Source organism: Agaricus bisporus, assembly GCF_000300575.1.
Source record: "Agaricus bisporus var. bisporus H97 unplaced genomic scaffold AGABI2scaffold_4, whole genome shotgun sequence".
Lineage (NCBI taxonomy): Eukaryota > Fungi > Basidiomycota > Agaricomycetes > Agaricales > Agaricaceae > Agaricus > Agaricus bisporus.
Window position 1 is genome coordinate 1,850,693 of NW_006267367.1, and position 19,456 is coordinate 1,870,148.

The 19,456-nt window shown below is 47.0% G+C and overlaps 8 protein-coding genes across 8 annotated transcripts; 4 read left to right on the forward strand and 4 right to left on the reverse strand.

The window, feature by feature from the left end:
- Nucleotides 1–414: 414 nt before the first annotated feature.
- AGABI2DRAFT_192146 (hypothetical protein) lies at nt 415–678 on the reverse strand. The gene has a single exon (XM_006460377.1). The coding sequence runs from the start codon at nt 658–660 to the stop codon at nt 499–501; it is 162 nt and encodes a 53-aa protein (XP_006460440.1). The 5' UTR covers nt 661–678; the 3' UTR covers nt 415–498.
- On the reverse strand, nt 668–2,016 carry AGABI2DRAFT_192147 (hypothetical protein). The gene is made up of 7 exons (XM_006460378.1): nt 1,964–2,016; nt 1,801–1,904; nt 1,695–1,724; nt 1,559–1,631; nt 1,471–1,486; nt 1,021–1,420; nt 668–968 (listed from the first exon to the last, which is right to left on the reverse strand). Exons 6-7 carry the CDS (start codon nt 1,262–1,264, stop codon nt 727–729), a joined length of 486 nt encoding a protein of 161 aa, XP_006460441.1. The 5' UTR covers nt 1,265–1,420; nt 1,471–1,486; nt 1,559–1,631; nt 1,695–1,724; nt 1,801–1,904; nt 1,964–2,016; the 3' UTR covers nt 668–726.
- AGABI2DRAFT_142672 (hypothetical protein) lies at nt 2,001–3,445 on the reverse strand (the record flags this gene model as incomplete). Its single annotated transcript, XM_006460379.1, has 5 exons — nt 2,001–2,105; nt 2,223–2,295; nt 2,480–2,900; nt 2,955–3,354; nt 3,407–3,445. The coding sequence occupies 5 exons, from the start codon at nt 3,443–3,445 to the stop codon at nt 2,001–2,003; spliced, it is 1,038 nt and encodes a 345-aa protein (XP_006460442.1).
- A 955-nt stretch (nt 3,446–4,400) lies between these two features.
- AGABI2DRAFT_192148 (hypothetical protein) lies at nt 4,401–6,829 on the forward strand. The gene is made up of 8 exons (XM_006460380.1): nt 4,401–4,533; nt 4,584–4,715; nt 4,775–4,796; nt 4,853–4,960; nt 5,027–5,112; nt 5,164–5,176; nt 5,225–5,992; nt 6,040–6,829. The coding sequence occupies exons 1-8, from the start codon at nt 4,473–4,475 to the stop codon at nt 6,374–6,376; spliced, it is 1,527 nt and encodes a 508-aa protein (XP_006460443.1). The 5' UTR covers nt 4,401–4,472; the 3' UTR covers nt 6,377–6,829.
- AGABI2DRAFT_142674 (hypothetical protein) lies at nt 6,742–8,569 on the reverse strand (the record flags this gene model as incomplete). Its single annotated transcript, XM_006460381.1, has 8 exons — nt 6,742–6,813; nt 6,878–7,170; nt 7,227–7,281; nt 7,333–7,481; nt 7,536–7,771; nt 7,816–7,878; nt 7,933–8,056; nt 8,107–8,569. 8 exons carry the CDS (start codon nt 8,567–8,569, stop codon nt 6,742–6,744), a joined length of 1,455 nt encoding a protein of 484 aa, XP_006460444.1.
- A 632-nt stretch (nt 8,570–9,201) lies between these two features.
- On the forward strand, nt 9,202–11,612 carry AGABI2DRAFT_203499 (hypothetical protein). The gene is made up of 5 exons (XM_006460382.1): nt 9,202–9,237; nt 9,287–9,700; nt 9,755–10,008; nt 10,053–11,064; nt 11,120–11,612. The coding sequence occupies exons 1-5, from the start codon at nt 9,221–9,223 to the stop codon at nt 11,511–11,513; spliced, it is 2,091 nt and encodes a 696-aa protein (XP_006460445.1). The 5' UTR covers nt 9,202–9,220; the 3' UTR covers nt 11,514–11,612.
- Nucleotides 11,613–11,878: 266 nt separating this feature from the next.
- AGABI2DRAFT_184905 (hypothetical protein) lies at nt 11,879–13,460 on the forward strand (the record flags this gene model as incomplete). The annotated part of the gene is made up of 10 exons (XM_006460383.1): nt 11,879–12,026; nt 12,082–12,182; nt 12,235–12,389; nt 12,448–12,532; nt 12,587–12,817; nt 12,867–12,945; nt 13,000–13,022; nt 13,080–13,163; nt 13,216–13,290; nt 13,338–13,460. 10 exons carry the CDS (start codon nt 11,879–11,881, stop codon nt 13,458–13,460), a joined length of 1,104 nt encoding a protein of 367 aa, XP_006460446.1.
- A 1,975-nt stretch (nt 13,461–15,435) lies between these two features.
- Nucleotides 15,436–18,383, forward strand: AGABI2DRAFT_117393 (hypothetical protein; the record flags this gene model as incomplete). The annotated part of the gene is made up of 3 exons (XM_006460384.1): nt 15,436–15,502; nt 15,625–17,852; nt 17,916–18,383. 3 exons carry the CDS (start codon nt 15,436–15,438, stop codon nt 18,381–18,383), a joined length of 2,763 nt encoding a protein of 920 aa, XP_006460447.1.
- Between the last annotated feature and the right edge of the window lie 1,073 nt (nt 18,384–19,456).

Consider the following 19,456-nt stretch of genomic DNA (forward strand, 5'->3'; position numbering starts at 1 on the left):
ATTGTTGGAACCTTACCTCACTCATAATCGAGGTAACGGTGGCAGACTGGAATGAACGCAGGGGTTAGTAGGGGCCTCATTATATCTCGCCATTCGAGGTGTTGAATGAAGACTTCTCTCGCATTCTGTAGAGTTCAATCCTGTACATTCGGTTGGCTGCGAACCCCACGAGTTCTCAGAGAAAAACCCCAACGAGGGACGAAGGATTCCCTGGCACATTGATCTCACAAATAAATTTGGCTAGGATAGATATCTGATACGTCAAAGGAGTTCAAGAGGGAGCTTTGGCGGGAGCAAGCGGCAGAAGCACCTCTGAAGTTCGGGGATTGTCGCAGTGCCGGTGATAGCCGATTCAATCATACGATCACGAAACTGATCATGCACATGAGAGGCATGAAAAGGCTCCTATCCACAGCCAAGCCAAACATAAACTTATAAATTTAACGATTGAGCTTGCTATCTACAAGACAACAAACAAAATTAATGAATTCGTTTGGATTAGAAGTGCGAGGAGAGGCGCTGGAAGAACTTCTGCCAGAATGAGATCTTCACTATATCTGAGGTTGGCGGATTCGGTGGTGCTTCGGTATTGACAGGATTCTCTGGTATACCTGTTAGGGCAATAGCATTTCGTGCATGTTGAGGTGTTGGGCCATCCATGTCAGGTGTGACGTTACTGGTCCGATTACCCATATGAGGAATCTCTATATGAACTTCGAGGAGATTCTAATCTATAGAGATCTCGCGCAGAAGGTTCTCGAGCAATTCCCACTTGTCTCTCACTAGCTGACATTCTTCTTCGGATGGGGGATTGCGCTCGAATGAACTGGTATCGAAGTCGTGCTTGATAATGCTCAGAAACATTTCCCTGAATTCTTCTAACAGCGATTTGCATTCCTCGATCGCAGTGACCATCGTTGAGATAATCAGGCTGCTCTCAGCGATAAACGATGTCACGTTGTTTTCATCTAACCATGAGTGTGTCAAAGGAATGCGGAAAAGCAAACATGTCAGACTTACCACCATCCATTAAGGACGTAACTCGGACAACAACTCTCTCTAATTCTTCCCGGAATTCAGATAATGCTTGTTGTGCTTGTTGTGCTTTTGTTACAGCCTCCTTAGCTATATCATCGTACGCCTTCTTCACGTTTTCGCTCAAAAATTTGGTTTCAAATACACTATCCACAAGTCCAAAATAATCGCTTGAATATTCCCGGCTTTTCAACATGAAGTCGCGTAGCGGAATCATCTTGCTCCCCATAACCCTCCGGGATTGACGTAGAGTTCTCAAAGCCGTTGGGGAGGGATTGGTGACCAAAAGAGCCTCCAGAGAAGTCGTCAATTTTTCTAGCTCCGGAAGAAGTATAAGCCAGGGTATGTCGTGTATCCGCGTGAAAAGTTGTTGACTGGGAGGAGGCTATGAATGCACTCAACGTCGCACACACAGAGGTGAGATGTAAGGCATACCCGGAAGAAAATGCATACTACAGGTTGTGAACCGGCCATGGTAGAGAGAAGAAGGAAGATTGGCTTGCGGCATTGCTTACCCTTTATCGCGACGACAATTAGACAAGGGGACCAGTTGAGACCTAATGCGGATTGTGAACAAAAGCCGCCACAACTACTTTCTACCTCAATTTATTATCGGGGTTCTCAACCTACTTGCATGGGAACTATTATTGGAACCTTACCTTACTCATAATCGAGGCAACAGTGGCAGACTGGAGTGAATACAGGGGTTAGTAAGGGCCTCATTATATCTCGCCCTTCGAGGCGTTGAATGAAGACTTCTCTCACATTATGTAATAGAGTTCAATCCTGCAGATTCGGTTGACTGCGAACCCCACGGGTTCTCAGAGAAAGAAACCAAGGAGGGACGAAGGATTTCCCGGCATATTGATCTCATAAATAAATTCATCAACTCATTCCCTTCCCTTTGATAAAAATTATATCGACTTACTGCTTCGAACGCTTGAAGTGATATCATCAACCCGAAACTATGATTTGCCGAACACCTGACCGAACACGTCCCCAGGAGCTTCAAACAGGTTCTCGAATCTGGATCCCGAGTCTCTTGTCCCAAGTAACTTGTACCACCGATCCTATTAGTAGTAGGCAGCGCTTAGAATAAACAATGACATTCGGCTAGGATGATATCTGATACGTCAAAGGAGCTCAAGAGGGAGCTTTGGCGGGAGCAAGCTGCAGAAGCGCTAGACCCATGCTGCAGCCTGAAGTTCGGGAATTGTCGCAGTGCCGGTGATAGCCGATGATGATTCAATCATATGATCACTGATCGATGATCGAGAAAACATTGAAAAGGGACAGAAGACTCCTATCCATACACTCGCCCGCAAGCCAAACATACCCATGTAGATCTAACGATTAAGCTTGCTATCTACAGGACAACAAACGTATTTAGCATATTTAGTGGAATTTTTTCGATGAGAAGCGCGAGGAGAGGCGCTGGAAGAACTTTTGCCAGAATGAGATCTCCGTTATATCTGAGGTTGGGAAGTTCGGTGGTGCTTCAGTATTGACAGGATTCTCTGGTATACTTGTCAGGGCAACCGCGTCTCGCGCATCGTCAGGCGTATCGTCGCAGCAGGCCGGGACATCGAAACGAGGAATCTGTATATGAACTGCGAGGAGATCCCAGTCCAGAGAGATACCATAGAGATGTTTCCGAAACATCTGCCACTTTTCGCTAACTAGCTGACACTCTTCATCGGAAGGGGGATTGTGCTCGTATGCCTCTGGATCGAAGCCTTGCTTGGTAATGGTCAGAAATGTTTCTTTGAATTCTTGTAATAGAGAGTTGCATTCCTCGATCGCGGTGACCATCGTCGAGACAATCTGGCTGCTCTGAGTGGTGAACAACGACACGGTGTTATCATCTAAACAATGAGTGCGTCAAGAAATATAAATAAAATAAAATAATCCACGCTCACCACCACCGACTGAAGACCTAACTCGGAAGACACCACCCTCCAATTCTTCTCGAAATTCAGTCAGAGCTTGCTGTGCTTCTTCTGCTTTCTTCGCAGTCTCATGAGCTAAGGCAGTATATACCTCCTTCACATATTGGCTCAACACTCTGTTTTTGAATACATTATCCACAAACTCGAAATAGTGTCTTGAAAAGTCCCTCGCTGACAACATGGCGTCGCGCAATGGGTTCATCTTGCTCTCCATGGCCTTCCGAGCTTTGAGTAGAGCATCCATAGCTGTTGAAGAAGGATTGGTGACTAGAAAAGTCTCCAGAGCAGTTGTCAACTTTTCTAGTTCCGGAAGAAGTACAAGCCAGGGTATGTCGTGTATCTGCGTGAAAAGTTCTTGACTAGGAGGATGCTATAGGAAGGCATTCGATGTCGCACACACGGAGGTGAGATGTAAGGCATACCCGGAAGAAAAGGCATGCTACAGGTTGTAAATCGGTCATGGTAGAGAGAAGAAAGAAGATTGGGTGGCGGCATTGCTTACCCTTTGTGGAGACGACAATTAGACAAGGAGACCAGTCGGGACCATATGCGGATCGTGAATAAAAGCCACCACATTGCACTACTTTCTGCTACGAAATTTATCAAGCCCCAGATCAGAGTTTTCTAGCCCATTTGCATGTAAAACATTATCGGAACCTCATCGTAATCATAATCGAGGTCACGGCGGCACACTGAACGCGAGGGTTAGTCAGGTTCTCAAAAACATTGAGCCTTTCGAAGCGTTGGATGAGACTCCACTCACGTTCTGTAGAATTCAATCCGGCCAATTCGGTTGGATGCGGTTCTCAGAAACGAAACCCAACGAGGGACGAAGAGATTTCCGGGTCTTCCGGCGCATTGATCTCACCCATTAAACTTGTTCAACTCCTCCTCTTCACTATGACAAAATGATCGACTTACCGCTTCGAAACCTTGAAGTTGTATCATCAAGCTCAAACTATGGTTCGCCGACCACGCTGCTAGGAAGGCTCTTAATCCAGAGTCTCCTGTCCCTTATAATTTATACAGGGGTCGTTCCAGGGCGCTTAGGAGATTCGAGGTTTTTGACAAAGGGTAGGTATCTGACACGTCAAAGGGGCTTAAGAAGGAGGTTTGGCGGGAGCAGGCTGCAGAAGCGCTATGCCCATGCTGATGAAGCTCTGAGGTTCGAACCGGCGGCAGAGGTCGATTAGATCCGGACTCTTGCGGTGCCGGTGATGGCCGATTCAGTCGTATGATCACTGAGAGCTTCACTGCTCTACTTGCTCTCAAGTTGCTCTTTTTAGCTTGATTCAACTGTTGATATGGTATCTCAGTCTCGCTCTTATCCTTGCAACCGGGGCATTGGGCAGCTATCAGGAACCACTTAGGCGGAATATAAGTACAACCAGCATCGGTTCGCGTCACCGTCCTCCCCAAGGAACAACTGCAAAGCGTTGTAGGCTATACATTGTCATTGCATCCCTCCTTGTACTTCGTGTTGAAGGAATGATGTCCGATCGCTCACCATCGGAGGAGGAGCGTCCCCTGATTTCCCCTCAAACTCTTTGTATTTGCTTCCTCCTCGTCCTTTGTTCAGAAGCTCATTTATTGCTGTAGCATCGCAGCGCTATGATTCTGGCAGATCAGCACAATTCTCAGGGACTGCGGATAGGAAGAAGACAGAGAGACGACTGCTCAAGAAGCTAGACATCCGAATGTCAGTCTTAATGCTCATGTATATCGTCAGCTGTGAGTACCTCAGTTATTCCACCCAGTTGCGTTGCACGTCGAGGTTGAGCATCTATTAGGCATAGATCGTAGTAGCGCGGCGTATGTGATTGTCCTTTTTTCCCTGGATGACAACCGATTTTACCTGCTTCGTCTAGTGCTGCTCGGTTGCGCGGGTTCGAGGATGATTTAGGCTTGAAAGGGCCCCAATTCGCATCCGTTTTGTCTGCTTTCTTCGTTGGCTACATAATAATGCAAATACCCTCGTAGGTTTCTAGAATAAGAATTCTACCTTACTTATCATCGGCTAGAATCTGACGGCGCAACACTAGGAATATGATCCTCAGTCAAGTCAAGAAACCATCTCTTTATTTGCCTTGTTGCATGATTCTTTGTGGATCAACCTCTTTTCTAACAGGTTCGTGAATCAGACTGTCGTCCCACGCCGATTCTCATGCCGCCCATCCAGGATTTGCACACAAGTATGAGAGATTTTTCCATGTCTTATGATTCATCTTAATTTATTTTAGTTATTATGGCGCTCTCGTAGCCCGGTTCCTTCTTGGATTATCAGAAGCCACTTTCTTCCCGGGTGCCCTTTACCTTATTGCCAAATGGTACAAGCGAGATGAATTGTCTCTACGGACCGCGTTCCTCGTATGTGGTACCAATGTCAGCATGGCATTTGGTGCCCTCATTGCTTCTGGGGTACTGGACCTTATGGATGGCGTGTTAGGCTGCACAGCGTGGCGTTGGTTGTTCTTCGTCGAAGGTGGTTTAACCATCATCATCGCAATTATTGCTATTTTCATCCTTCCCGACTATCCCGAAACTGAAACCATCCCATGGCTTACGTCGAGCGAGCACGCTCTAGCGAAAGCAAGAATGCGTGAAGACGCCGCTGCTGGTGTTGATTTTCCAAAACGCTCGGACAAGTGTAACAGCGAAGTTGATTCGATGATACGAATCGAAAGTACAGCAACTACAGGCTTCATTCTAGCACTTACAGACTGGAAGGTCTGGTTTGTGGCGTTTGCACAATTCTTTTTCGTTGTTTCCTGCTCGCATTACCTCTACTTCCCCACTCTCACTGAAACCATGGGCTATAACTCCACGATCTCTCTTCTACTTTGCGCTCCTCCCTGGCTTATTTCTGCCGCATGGTCTCTATGGATATCCTGGCATTCCGATAACAAAGGCGAACGTTGCATGCATGTCGTTATCCCGTACCTTATCGCCACCGTGGGTTTTATATTGGCAATATCGACGATGAACACGATTGTTCGTTATTTATCATTGTAAGATTACCTCTTAACCCTCAAATCACTGTAACTAAAGCCCATAGATTCTTACTGGCGCAAGCCCTAGCGGGATATATATGTCTTATCGCATGGTCTTCATCAACAGTTTCAAATCCTCCCGAACAACGCGCAGTTGCACTGGCTCTCATAAATACCATATCACAAAGTGGTAACATAGTTGGGTCTTTTGTGTGGGTGAAGGCGTGGGGACCTGCTTATAAGCAGTCGTTCGCTATCTGTGGTATAGCTGGGTTGATATCCCTGGTGATGTGTCTCTGGTTAAGGAAGGCGCTGAAGCGTATGAACAAAGAGATGGATTTGCGAGATAAGATGGGTGAGGAGGCCGTATATTCGAAGAAGGGTTGGAGATATTACACTTGATTGCATCATTGGACTTTTTACCATTAGTATTTCTTTCACCTGTGACGGACTAGTTCATATCTGTACTTCCTGTGGAAGGGTCCCGATTCTCCAATTTAACTTAGGCTCTGCTCAAATCTGTCTTCAGTGCTAGTGCTATGAGATACCCGAGCCACAATTTCTCTGTTCAACGTTCGATCTTCTAACGAAACACATCATGCGATCTACTCATACTTGTTGACCATTCCTCGCACGTTACTAATTACTACCTTTCATCCGATTTTATACCGCCCCGCATATGGAAGAAAGGTCCTTTCAAAGCCCGTAATTACATCGTCATACAGGCTCAGCTATAATAAACCCGAAATTTGAGTTGGCTGAGAGTCCTACTTTGATGACTTGCCATCGAGCTTCTTGAAGTACTTGAACGTGCTGCGGAAGTGTTCTCTCCTTCCCGTCTAAAAGAAGTTGCATCTACGCAGATGATAAAACAAAACTTGAGCAAAGTCTGGTAAGACTTACTGCTATATCTACATAATAAGTATTAGCGTGCGCTTTTCCTAAGTTGGGTAGAAGAGGTGGAGGAGGATCAATTGTTGGTGAATCTGTATAGATCAAACTAGAAAAGCTCGATGATGTTTTTGAGGCGAATGGTATGATATAGTCGGCGACGATTAAACGGGTTTTGGATGATGCTGCTTCACGAAGGCGTTTGAGGATTTGAATGACATGTTTGTCGTCCCAGTCATGAAAAACTATACGAGCCAGATAGACATCTGCACCGACGACAGGTTGTGCCTTGAAAAAGTCATGGGCTGATTGAAATGAAAGTGTAAGAAGATCATATTTGTATGAACTTGAAAGATTTTACCTGTGAAGGAGACACGTCCTTCTGTTAGCATTTTAGGATCATTGACTCGCCAATACTAGTTTTCTCCTTAAGTAAGTTGTTCGAACTAGAGGACGAAGGTTCTAACCTTCAACGCCTTCTGAACAACAGCCTCTTGGTCTTGTACGACAAATTTCAGACGAGGGAAAGCCTTTGCAAGCTCAGCAGCGGGTTTTCCCGTACCTCCGCCAACGTCTACCACAATGCCGCCTTCGGGCAACGAGTTCCAGTCGAAACCTGTCGCTGACGATTTCACGAGACCCGCCCGCACATTATCGAATAATCACTTACCACTCAGAAGGGCTTCGGAGGCGTTCCATCGAGTAGTGGCTCTTATGCAGGCGTTGTGCCGTGAAAATTCATATTTGTGCTCTGGATTGTGCATCCAAGAAAACAGGTCTTCACTTGTATTTAGTGCCTTTTGGAAAGGTGTTCGAATCGGAGAGGGATACAGCTCCCCGGTCGTTCTAACATCTTCAAGGTGGTAGAGCGAAGCTTTCGCGACATCACTAGCGCTGATTTGGTCTCTGTTGAGAAAAAGTCGCAAGAGATGGAATAGACCTGGACCCACAAATGACCTAGATACGCAGATACATCGTTGTGTCCTGTATACGTTTCATACTTGTTCAGCTGACTGAAACGAATTCAGCCAGTGATGCGAAGGTGGGGCATGAAATTGATAACTAACTCTTCTCTCAACTGCTCGTGAGGTACGTCGGTGTCCAGCAGAGAAGAGATTCGGTTATGAGCGAAGACATTTGGCTGTACTTCGCGAAATACATGGTGCGTGGCAAGGATGCGTAAACAACGACCTGTGTTGAAACTCAGTGAACGAGGCAAACTGTCTACGCGAAAGACAAACCTAGTTTTTCCGCATCAGCCTGACATTTGGCTGCAATCTCTAAGACATCTGCACCTTGCGTCCCATATTCGCGCAGGATTTCTGCGACATTAAGCTCATTCGCCGTATTGAGAGCTGCCGTCAGAAGCGACTGGCGTAAAAAGACCGGTAAATGAAGTTGCACAGGGTAATGGAAGAGAGACCTCACACCGCAAGCTACATCGACCAACGAGGCAAAAGGTTCTCTGACTAGATTTATGAGTTGATAAGCGGCTGCGACGACGAGATTAGATAGTCTTTGAATTTCTGGATCTTTATGCGGTTCCCACTGGTTTTGGTTTTCGACAGGGCTGATCGGCATGTCCAATGACGGCCATGATCCGTTCGGAGAATTCCGATCCGCAATGTTCTCCATTCCCTCGAGGGCTTTAGTCAAAATATCGCGCAGTTGGCGCAATTCTTGTGATTTCGGTCTTGAACACATTGTGTGTGCGCATAAATAGGAAGACTTCCTTGTGCTTCGCGATTATATACCTCGAATTTAATTTCGGTCTGAATCCACATGCTCCAAGCCAGGAAGCCGCCAGCAAGGTGTATCAGTTGGATTTTAGTCACCTCTTCAGTCACTAGAAGAGATTTGGTGGGCTTCGCCCCGCATGAGCCCCACTGATAAATCAAACTCTGTTAAAAGTAAGCCAGTTATCGGCAAGGCTCCGGTTAATTAAATTCGTCCTTGGGGAGTGGGTTTCGTTGTAAGCAAATTTCATTCGTGAAAGCACGAATAAGGGACTTGCTGATCCATTTCTGTTGACTCAGATATAGAGGAGGCCGAGGAATATGAGTCTTTTAACGTAGACGCGATCCCAGTTCCGCTTGGGATTCCGCGTTGAATGGGCGTTATGAGTCCGTTACGGATCTGTTCCTAATGCAATCTGAGTGATCAAAATCCACTACACCTTCGACAATGGCTTGACAGGTTGAGAAACACAGTACCTTTAGCCAGCGCGTTGACTAACGACTGCTGATATGGCCGGGGTGGCGTTGGAGAACAATTCTATTCATTACGTGACTAGTTTAATACATTTGTTCCCAGGGTCCCAATTAACGAAGGTTCCTCTTATTCCACAACCTCCACATGGCGTCCAGTAAACAGTGGGACTTCAACTCTTTGTGCAAACATCATCTGACATTTCTATACCAGGTTTATGGACATATACCGCAAACTGCCCCCTGAAGCTCAGCGGGCACTCGTCGAAAAGCAACTCGCGCCGCTTCTGGACACAACCTCGTCCAAGAAGCGCGATAGGGCAATTAAAGCCGTTAAACGCTCGCGTTCCCGGTACGAAGGTATTCCAGGCGTGAATTTGAAAAAGAAGAAACGTGAAATGCAAACTTTGATTCTGATGCTCGTCAAGGACGAGAAAATCGGTTTCACCCGGGAAAGGAGCAATCGCGAGGAGATTCTGCAAGAAGCTGTCCTGAGCATCTCCGGGTGGGTGAGCCAGATATGGACTATGGTCTACGAGTACAGAGTCAACTTCGAACTGGCTCATGAGTGCCTCATTTACGCGTTGAAGAGTGTATCGATGCTCGAGGAGTCGCCCGCTGTTGGAGAGTTCGTGTTTTCGATTGCCGATCTTCCTGCCATGACTAATCGCGGACCTACCAGCTGTAAATGCCTGTTCCACAACATTTATTTCACAGTCCCTCTCAAAGACAAGAAGAAGAGGACTATAAAATACTTTTCCTTCACCGGCCCTCGCAATCTCGACAACGTTTGTCTGTGGATCTGGCGCGATCTCTTCCTTTGTATGCTTGCCGAAGATAGCCGCTCCCAGAATAGCGTACAGAAAATGTTGATCGACATTGAAGAGTGCTTGGGTTGGCAAGGTGTAGAGCATGTATTGTACGGTGGTAAACGAAGTGAGGTTTCTGTTTTGGATTATGCACCTTTTAACGCGAAGTAGAATCACCCTCCGATGACGACAATGATGAGGAATATTATGATGAAGACGAAGGTGAAGAACACTCCGATGAAGAGGAAACACTGCGCGAATATGAAGATGTCGGTACCGATGACGAGTATTACTACGACAGTGATGGGGAGGACCGATGTTGCTGCCCCTTTCACGCTAAGTATTGGTCTGAAAATCTGAACCAGGAACGGACTACACTTGAAAAAATCGTCAAATCGTATCTTATGGATATATTCCGTGAAGCCCCCGATGCCGATCTCTTTTTTGTCATCAACTCAATTGGCCGACCTTCACCTCGCATCGTGAAGGAGTTAATGAGAGCTCTCAACGAGGGGGCGGGTGCTAGTGTGGAGTCGTTCAGAGCAGCTCTCACCATTCATACAAACCTCTACCATCCTGAAAAGATTCTCAATCTTCTTGATGCTCATTATGCCCAGCTGCGTCCAAATGACTGTCCAACCCTCCTTGGAGCCATCGCCGTCCTCAACTCCTCATATCGTCCGCAAGCACTTAGATTCGTTGAAGCAGAACTGATGGATGTCGTCAAGCACATTCACGTGGCTATACGCTCCGAATTTTCCCATTTTGCAGAGGATCCGAACAAGGCAGATTTGGCAGAAATTGTTCGATTACCCGCGGGACCTGCCAGAGTCAGCAGGATCGAAAGATGGGTTGATCGTTCGATAACCTCTCCAAGCTCGGAAACATTTGGTCCTATGGCCTTTGCAGCGATGATGATGGGTTTCCCCGTCGGATCCTCATCCTCTTCGATCGATGAAACAGAGTTTTTAGCATATTCCGATCTTATCAAACCGGATCCGGACCTTGAAGACCTCAGGGAGGAATTTAGGCCACAATTAAAACCTCGCTTTGAGACATGGAAGCTTTATGCCCAGAATATGCCCGGGAATGGAAATCAGATACTGCACCGAGTCTACGCGAAAATTATCGAGCTTATGCCATTTTTCCAGGCATCGGACGTCGTCACGATGATGACCAATCGGTTTGTGTATCATTCTGATTGTTTCAATTGGTTTTGCTCAACCTGGACGTTGCAGTATATCAGATCGACCCAACAAAAGTCATGTTTCAGAAGTGATACCTTTGGTTTCCGATTTCTGCAAAACGCACCGAAAAAAGTTCATGAAAGTTCGTAATGCACGGAGGAAAAATGGCGTTAACATTAACTCTGCTGACCCAACGTCGCAAACTCACATTAATGCCGCCACCGCCGGCTCTGCGTCTGCCTCCACCTCAAACCCTCCTCCACCTCCTCCAGGCACTGTTTTCCATATCTTCGGGGGTGGTCATATGCACACTGTGGGCCCTGTAGGCGCCGTACCGAACACTGGAGGATCTCATTCAAGCTCGGCGCCTAACGTCAATTCAGCTCCCGGAGGTGGTGGCGGGACGGCCCACAACACGCAGATGCCAGAGTGTAACCATCAGTGAAGCTGCCTCATTAGCCACGATGTTTCCTTTCTTGTATTCATTTTGAGCTACTCGAATAGCGTACAGTCTTTCAGTGCTTATCCATGTAATGATGGTTGCATGGATATGTCGTACCGAACATCTAATTCTCGCTTTATGTCGTTATCATACTTAACAAGCTTGTACCCTTGACATTTTTTTCCACTTACAATAGAATATGATTTCTGCTAATATTTCCCATCAGAAATGTGACGCGTGATGACGCGCCCCTCTGACAACTACCAGACCAAAGCTAAAAATGCTACGAGACAACGATTTGATCATGATCATGACACGTAGAGAAGGAGACGGTGAGCGCCCCAACCTCCTTTTCGATCCTCCCCACCATGCTGCTGAATACCTCCGCACAGGCGCTGATCCTCTCCTTGCTCATCTCTGGTACTTCATCTTTCAATCCATACGACTATACGAGGAAAACCGTGCATTGCGACGCGGTACAGCGAGAACCGCAGCGCGATATCAAGATTGAATTAAGTGCATATAGTCGTAATTCTGTGATTAATATATGACAATTGACTTGATTTGACAGGTTATGTCGACGTAAATGACAAGGTTCCTGAAACTGTCCTCATGGTGCATGGATGGCCAAGCGTTTGGAGCACTTGGTCAAAGCAGATTGAAGGCCTTAAAGTCTGTTCCCTCACTCAGTGACACGGAAAAAAGATTGACATTTCTCCATCAGGATGAGAATTATCGCTTGATAGCTCCAGATCTACGTGGATTTGGGTATTCTTCTCACACGCAAGACTTCAAATCGTCGCATACGATGGGCGATATTGTCCAGGACCTGACCTGTATTCTTGAACATGCGGGTGTGCAATCTGCTATCTGCATGGGGTTCGGTCCTTTTTTCCATTCGGAAACTGCTTGGCACTCATGAATTTCTCATTGCTAGGCATGATTGGGGTTCACAAGTTTGTTATGAGGCTGCACGTATGCGACCGGATATCTTTACCGCAGTCGTTGCTATTGCTATTCCGGTGACTCTACTTCATCCCGCCATTGGGCGACAAAAGCTTGAATGATATCAATAGTACATTCCTTCGATTGGACCCTACTTCTCTGTCAAACGTCTCGTTCCTGCATTCCCACGACTCGCGTATCAAACATTCTTTGACCGAGATACGGAGAATGCGGCAAAAGAACTAGAACGTGATATTCGAAGATCACTTCGAGCAACTTTGCGAAGTATCGCTAGTCCTCCACCGAATGCGTTTTTAGAGAGCGAAGAATCATTTTTGGATGCCTGGAAAGATATCGAGGAAGTTAGTGTTTTTATTTCGACGGTTGTGATATTGATTAAACTTTTATTAGATTCCTCCGATCCCGTTTCTAAGCAAACAGGAGGAGGATTATCTGGTCGAAGCCTTTGAGAGGCAGGGTTTCCTTTACAGTACGTTATCGTTATATCCTAGAAATGTGAACGGACGACCTTAAAAAAGGCCAGCTTTTGGATTCTACACGGAGGAGGTAGGTTCCTCATGAGTCACATTTCTCTTATCTTTCATATTAATCGTTCAAAAATAGAGCAGGCAGATTTCCTACACCTTCAGTTACGGGCAAGGAAACCATACCATTCCCCAACCTGTTCTCTCGATACTACCAACAGCAGTGAGTTATGGTCGACTTTTGTATCTATATCATAAATCATTTTCTATTACAGGATCCTGTTGCTGATTGGCAGCATGTGATGAAGCTCTTAAAAAGCGAGGAGTTTCTCCCTAGCCTGACTCTCAAGGTCAGTTATTCGACTCTATCTCATTCACATTTTTGACAAGGCTATAGATCGTCGAGGCTGCCCATTGGCTTCATCTCGAGAACCCGGAAGAGGTCAATCAAGCTATCAAAGACTGGTTGCGTACCTTGCGTGCTAGCCCGAAAGAGAACCGCTTAGATGATGAATTATAAAGATGAATAGGCTTCGAGATTCAAATGTAGAGATCCCCCAGTTTTATGTCTTATTCTGCCAGTCTAATCGTATGTAGCAATTATCGTAATCATCTTCGCTTTGTCACAATGTGTCGGGGCAGAGTCATGCAAGCCGCCGATAGGAAATGTGGTAAAGAACTTGCCTGGAATGTCCTTTCATTGAAGTACTCATTCTTGATGCGATAATTGCTAAACAAGTCCAGTAACACGCTTTGCATTGCGCATATATCCAAGCAGCTGCCACTTTTGACGTCACTCCTGCGGAGGTCTGCCGTTGCGCCCTTGCCCGACACGAGGTACCCTCCTTGAAACAGTTTTATTAAAAAGGTCACTGGCAGCCGGACCGTTAGAAGGTTGACCTTTATCAGTTTCGTAAACTTACTATTCAATTCTTATGGCTTGTTTTCCATCACAATGTTTTGCATCGCCGAGCCCTGATTTCTCGTGGCCATCCGTGCTGATACGTCAAATAAATTGAAAGGGAGGGGTCTCAGTGTTTTCAGTCACTAACTCTAACACTTGACGGACCCGAGACAAAAAATGTGAAAAAATTTGCATATCTTCACGCTGATACATCGTTCGATCTTTATATATGGAACATAATTATCACCACCGCTTGAACAGTTTACCGGACGATAACAGACAAATTCTCGTCATTTTTCTGGCCAGCCCTCGCTTCAAAAGAAGCAGTAGCGCCAGATGCTATTCAATTGATATTTAATCAAAGTGGATGCGGAATATAATTATATTGCCTTTAGTATACCACCTTATTACTAGTCGACGGTTGCTAGTGCAGATAGAGAGAGAAGAATGTTTTGACATTGTCGATTCCCCACTCTTCCGTAAGTACTGAGAGTTAGCAGGAAGGATTGACAATAGGATTCAGATATGAAATCATTTACGTCATCCTTGTTTCTTCATGCCATCGCCATGGAATTTTGTCACCGGTTTCCTGTCGACTTCTAGATTCTTATCAGCAAAATGACGGAAATGAACAATTACCGCTAGTGACTTTCTGCCGGCGCAACAAACCGATGTGGGGCAAGATCTCTGAGCTCCCTCGGGTTCAGGTGGGCGGGGATCTGGGTGGGTATTTTCCTCGCTTCACGTGAACTCGTAAACTTAAGTATCAAAGAATGATCAGGATATGGGCTGGTATGGGGCGCAAGAAAACGGTGGGAGAGCCTGAGAGTTTACTAAAGCTGCCCTGAGAAGTTGGTACGGGTCGTTTTGTCACTTGCCAGGCTATTTATTGTGTGACTGGAGCTTGTTGTCCAGACTCCATCTTCTAGCTCTGCAAGTGCAGATCTCTTGTATTCAGCGCTTCCACACGAAGGAGCTGTCGATGTATCCGGACATTGGCCAAGTTGGAGGTGGGTTATTTTTGCATGCTGTCTAATTTGCCGGGTTGAAACATCGTGCATCATATTGTGTTTAAGCAGGGAAGCATACTTGTCAGAAATGATGATGTTCGACTGAAGCGAAGCGGCATCCCCCAGACCGGAAACTACAAATCACTTTTGTTTTGCGTATGTTTGTTCTTTCCATTTTCGTGCTTTGGTTAGTGACAGACCGGATGGTGCGAAATTAGGAACGGTATTGTTCTCTATGTTGTACAATATGGCGAGGGCAACCCTACAGTCGTCTGTTGCTTCTCGACGCAGAACAAGGACGCGATATTTAATGAGGAGCCAGGCAAAATATCCCTACCATCACTGAACCATAACACCGGTCCGGCGCCAGTCCTGTTCTGCCTCGAGGCAACCTTCCAAACGAGGCTTCGCACCTCATTGCATACCCACCGTCCTCTACCGAACGTCGCACACGTTGGAAACACATTCTGCGTATAAGTTTTCTCCTCACCCACCGCCGCACTCGTCTCCTCTCCGCCATCTTTCGCGTTCAGGCAAAGCTATAGCCGTATAGGACGGCCTCTTATCTGCACTACACATCCATGGCAAGCCACGGACCACAACGTACTCGAAGTCTTCGAGTAGCACCGGGGCATCTCTCAAATCAAGGTAACGATCTTTTACTTAATTACGCCCTTGCTGGGTCGATCGTGCGGCATCTGTCCAACGATATGGCTCATGCGTATGATCTTATTCCGGCTGCTTACTGTGCTTCTCCTTTTTTTTCTCAGGAACCGTTGGTCAGACCATCCACCCTCGTGAATCCTCACCATCCCCTGCGTTACGGGAAAGATCTCGACCCTTAGCAGCACCTGCCGTCCCACATATGTATGCTTCGCAAGCCTTGGCGCAACAAATACCTCCTCATGCGAGTCCGACTGGATCTTCGCACTCACGAACATCGCCACCGACAAATAACCCCCTTTCACGACATCTTCCAACACCACCGCAAGCATCTACTTCTCCGAATGAAGTCGGAGTCAACCCCTCACTTTCACAGATCCTACCAAATCACGCTAATCATGGAGCGCAGTATTCTCGTGCACAGGTCGCTAAACTGACGAGGTATCAAAATTCAGATCATGACTTTCACATCACTCCGGAGCTATTGGATGCGATTGAAAGGGCCGACCAAGAACAGGCACAAACGCAAACTGGATCTCCTGCGTTTGCTAACTACCCCCGTAATGACTCTGCCACACCCCCCGACCTAGGACAGGACAGGATCCGAACTGCTGAACGAACAAGCCCAAGCTTGGACCCGCGACGTCGAGATGCGCTCCCCACGAGAGAGAGCCCGACGGTACGGCAACCTCATTCCCCTTCTTCCTTTGCGCAGTCGCAAGTTTCTTTGTCGGAGCGCCTGACGTCCAGCTCATCGGCACGCTCGTCCCCGCTAGATGGTGGATCATCCGGAGAAACCTATACAGCATACATGACACGTGACTCTCCTCCGGTCCAAACACGCAGGCGTCCCGTTACTGTAGCGAGCGTGAATAATGAGCCGCGCGGCCAATATGGATTGCCGAATCAGACTCCTCCACTGCAAAGCCGTCCAACGGTGGTACGTTCCTTGCCTGTGCACGAAGAGGACGATCCTCGTGTTGGCAAAGATGATCCATACCATGGCGTTGAACAGTTGGGGATTTCATCCCATCGTACTTCTTCTCCCATTTCCTCGTCTGACGTCCTGCCAGAAGGGAACAAACAACATTTTGAAAAGCCCCATTCTGTCCTCGCTCGCCAAGATCGTTACACCAATGAGGAAGATGACGATGGAGCAACAACGCCGCGGTCTCCCAGCGTCGGTCTCCCTGACAAACATGTGCGCACAGCATCTCTCAATGCGCGGATTGCCGCAAGGATCTCGGGGCGCACAGGCCCTATGGAACAGCTCGGCCTTCGAGGTATCGAGGAAACGATCCATCAATCGACCCCGAACGTCACTCAGGCTTCTCAAAACTCTTATCGGGGTGGTCAACACCCGATTCAGCGGAAGCTAAGTGTAGATCCAAACCATCAGTATCAACAAGCACAATATTACGCCGACGAATCTAGTCCTTACTCTGGACTTTATCATGGAGGGCAATATCCTCCTGACGAATATTATGCGTATGGGGACCCTTCCTCATATTATTTTCCCGAAGCCCATTATACTGAAAGGCCCCGACCAGACGCACCTATTCCACCAACACCTCATAGCCAGACTACGGCCCCTTCTCCGGCTTCCTTTGCACATATGTATCAGCGCAATGCAAGAAACTATGTTGCACCTAGCCCGATTCCCCATGCCGGCTCACCTTACCCAGCTCCATTTGAACATGTTCGTCGGAACGTCAATGTATCCCGGAACACTCATCCACAGGTATACGATCCTCATGATCCCAACTTTGATCTCAACGTGGTGCGGGAACAAATGGCGGGTCAATGGCAAAAGTTCGCTCAAAATACCCATATGGCTATGTCGGATTCTACCTTCTCGCCTTCAACTACGCCATTCCAGGGTAACTTTGCGCCTTGGGCTCACCTGCATGCTCGAAGGACTCTTGGGCGTGCCATTGATCTGCGTAGTATGCAATCCAGTCCCGCTTTGGAGCGCGTAGAACGACATGATCGCCCGCCATCTGCTGTTTTCCGTAGCAAAAAGAAACAGCTTGCCAGCAGGCTTAGTACTGAGATTAAAGCTGTTCCCCCCCGTGTTCAAAGTACGCAGCCACGCGATACTAGCCCAGAGCCCTCCACATCGGGCGAAGAGACCGCGGGGGAAGATCGTTACGAGACACATACCCCTAACGGGAATGGCTGGGTCCATGATGACGGGGACAGCGAATGGGTAGACGAAGATGAAGAATCCGATGAAGATGATCTTTTAGAATTGGAATATCATCCATCCTACGTCAAGAATATCTCGAAGAGACGTAAACGATGGGAAAATGGTTGGGAACGACTTGTAGAAGCTGTAAGCCTCGCATTATAGACTTTATAGTTGACAGGACATAACTAATTCTGGCTGAACTTGCAGTTCGAGGCTCTGGATAGACAAACAGATGCAACTATGGTGCTTCTGGCAGCCCCGTCGCATTCCACCAAGCTCCACACCGTCCGTTCTCGCTGTATCAGGAGACAAGCGGGACAACCAAACGCACCCGACATGACTCCTTTGAAGGTTGGGTTTAAACGTATGGCTACCCACCGTCGCAAAACCCGATCACACCCCCAAGCATCACTTGCCGAGAAAATTCTGGAATCATCACCAGCTCCTGGAGAATCTTCCGATGGTAGTGAAGTGGGGTGGAAACGTGCGTTCGAAACGGCAGTCAATAGCCTCAGTGCTTTTGAAAGCATCTTCGCAGAGAGGGAGGCACGAATTTCTGAAGAGATGAGAAAGGCCAGCGAAGATCGAGAACGAATGGATTTGGTGCTCAGGCAAATCTTTGGAAGCAATTACTCGTTGTCAGACATGGCCACTCCCGAAGCACCTCTCCTCTGAGTATGTGGTTTGTCTGTGCCGATGGATGGATGTATAACGCGATTATCTTCATATCGATTTCTGTATCTATCCACGCTCATTACTTTCGGCATTATCATCAATTATATTGTCCATATGTGCAACACCGGACTCCTATCAAATACTAGAATTACGCGTATCGACACAGGTGGCTCAGCTAATCAGAGAGTGAGGGACATTTCAATAGTTCATGAGCTCGCCTAAAACAGTGATAAAGATCGTTCGCATATCAACGCCTTATCGTCCCCTGAAATGTATCGGTCATTTCTAATTTCTCCAAAGTCCAGACAATCAATCAGATAGGGCTCATAAATGCCACCGGGCGGTGTACCCCGGTCTCTTTCATACCTATCCTCTGCTCGGTGCCTTTGATGAGTTTAATGACTTGTGGTGCCGCGAATTTGGTCAGACATGGGCACTGAGTCGTATAACAACTTGTTACCACATTGTTAACATCAGGTAGTGTGTCATTAATAGCAGCTGCCCTCGCCGTGTCATATAAACTTACTGACTGCGATATGAACGACAGATCTGTCATTACCGGCTGGCGACCACGGCATTTCCGATTACGGGGCTTATTTCGTATCGGATGTCTGCTAATGGCTGTATGAAATAACCTGCATATCCAAATGGTGTCTAGAGGTAACGTCGAAGTCTATGTGTGTCTAAAAATAAAACCCATGAGCGCTCATAGTGTGCACTTCTCATAGCCAATGCTTATAACTGTGAGATTCGATTCATTGTTAGTACGACCATCTTGCCTCTCGCCTTTTCTCCTCTTTTAACGCCAGTCACAGGTATTCTGATGTTCTGAAGAAGGATTACCATTCATCCCTGGGTTAATGTAAGTTCGAGACCTCTTCTGAAGAAATTCGATAGTCATAGAGCCAGTCCACCAGTACGTCGTGCATTCCGTATCTAAATCATTCTGCGAACCCTTGAGTCCAGGATCCAGCACTTGGGCACCTTTCCCAACTCATTTTCATTTGACACAGTTGTCATACAGTTCTGCGAGCGATGCTTTTGTACTGCCTCGTTATAATCCGCTCAATCTC

Excerpts from the sequence above, each read along its gene's own strand:
- AGABI2DRAFT_192146 (XM_006460377.1), bottom strand. The coding sequence starts at position 660 with ATGGATGGCCCAACACCTCAACATGCACGAAATGCTATTGCCCTAACA.
- AGABI2DRAFT_192147 (XM_006460378.1), bottom strand. The coding sequence starts at position 1,264 with ATGGGGAGCAAGATGATTCCGCTACGCGACTTCATGTTGAAAAGCCGG. Across the intron at positions 969-1,020 it reads TACGTCCTTAATGGATGGTG|ATGAAAACAACGTGACATCG; the intron begins GTAAGTCTGACA and ends ACTCATGGTTAG.
- AGABI2DRAFT_192148 (XM_006460380.1), top strand. The coding sequence starts at position 4,473 with ATGATGTCCGATCGCTCACCATCGGAGGAGGAGCGTCCCCTGATTTCC. Across the intron at positions 4,534-4,583 it reads GATTTCCCCTCAAACTCTTT|CATCGCAGCGCTATGATTCT; the intron begins GTATTTGCTTCC and ends TTATTGCTGTAG. Across the intron at positions 5,993-6,039 it reads ATTGTTCGTTATTTATCATT|ATTCTTACTGGCGCAAGCCC; the intron begins GTAAGATTACCT and ends TAAAGCCCATAG.
- AGABI2DRAFT_203499 (XM_006460382.1), top strand. Across the intron at positions 9,701-9,754 it reads GAGTCGCCCGCTGTTGGAGA|CTGTAAATGCCTGTTCCACA; the intron begins GTTCGTGTTTTC and ends CGGACCTACCAG. Across the intron at positions 11,065-11,119 it reads GTCACGATGATGACCAATCG|TATATCAGATCGACCCAACA; the intron begins GTTTGTGTATCA and ends TGGACGTTGCAG.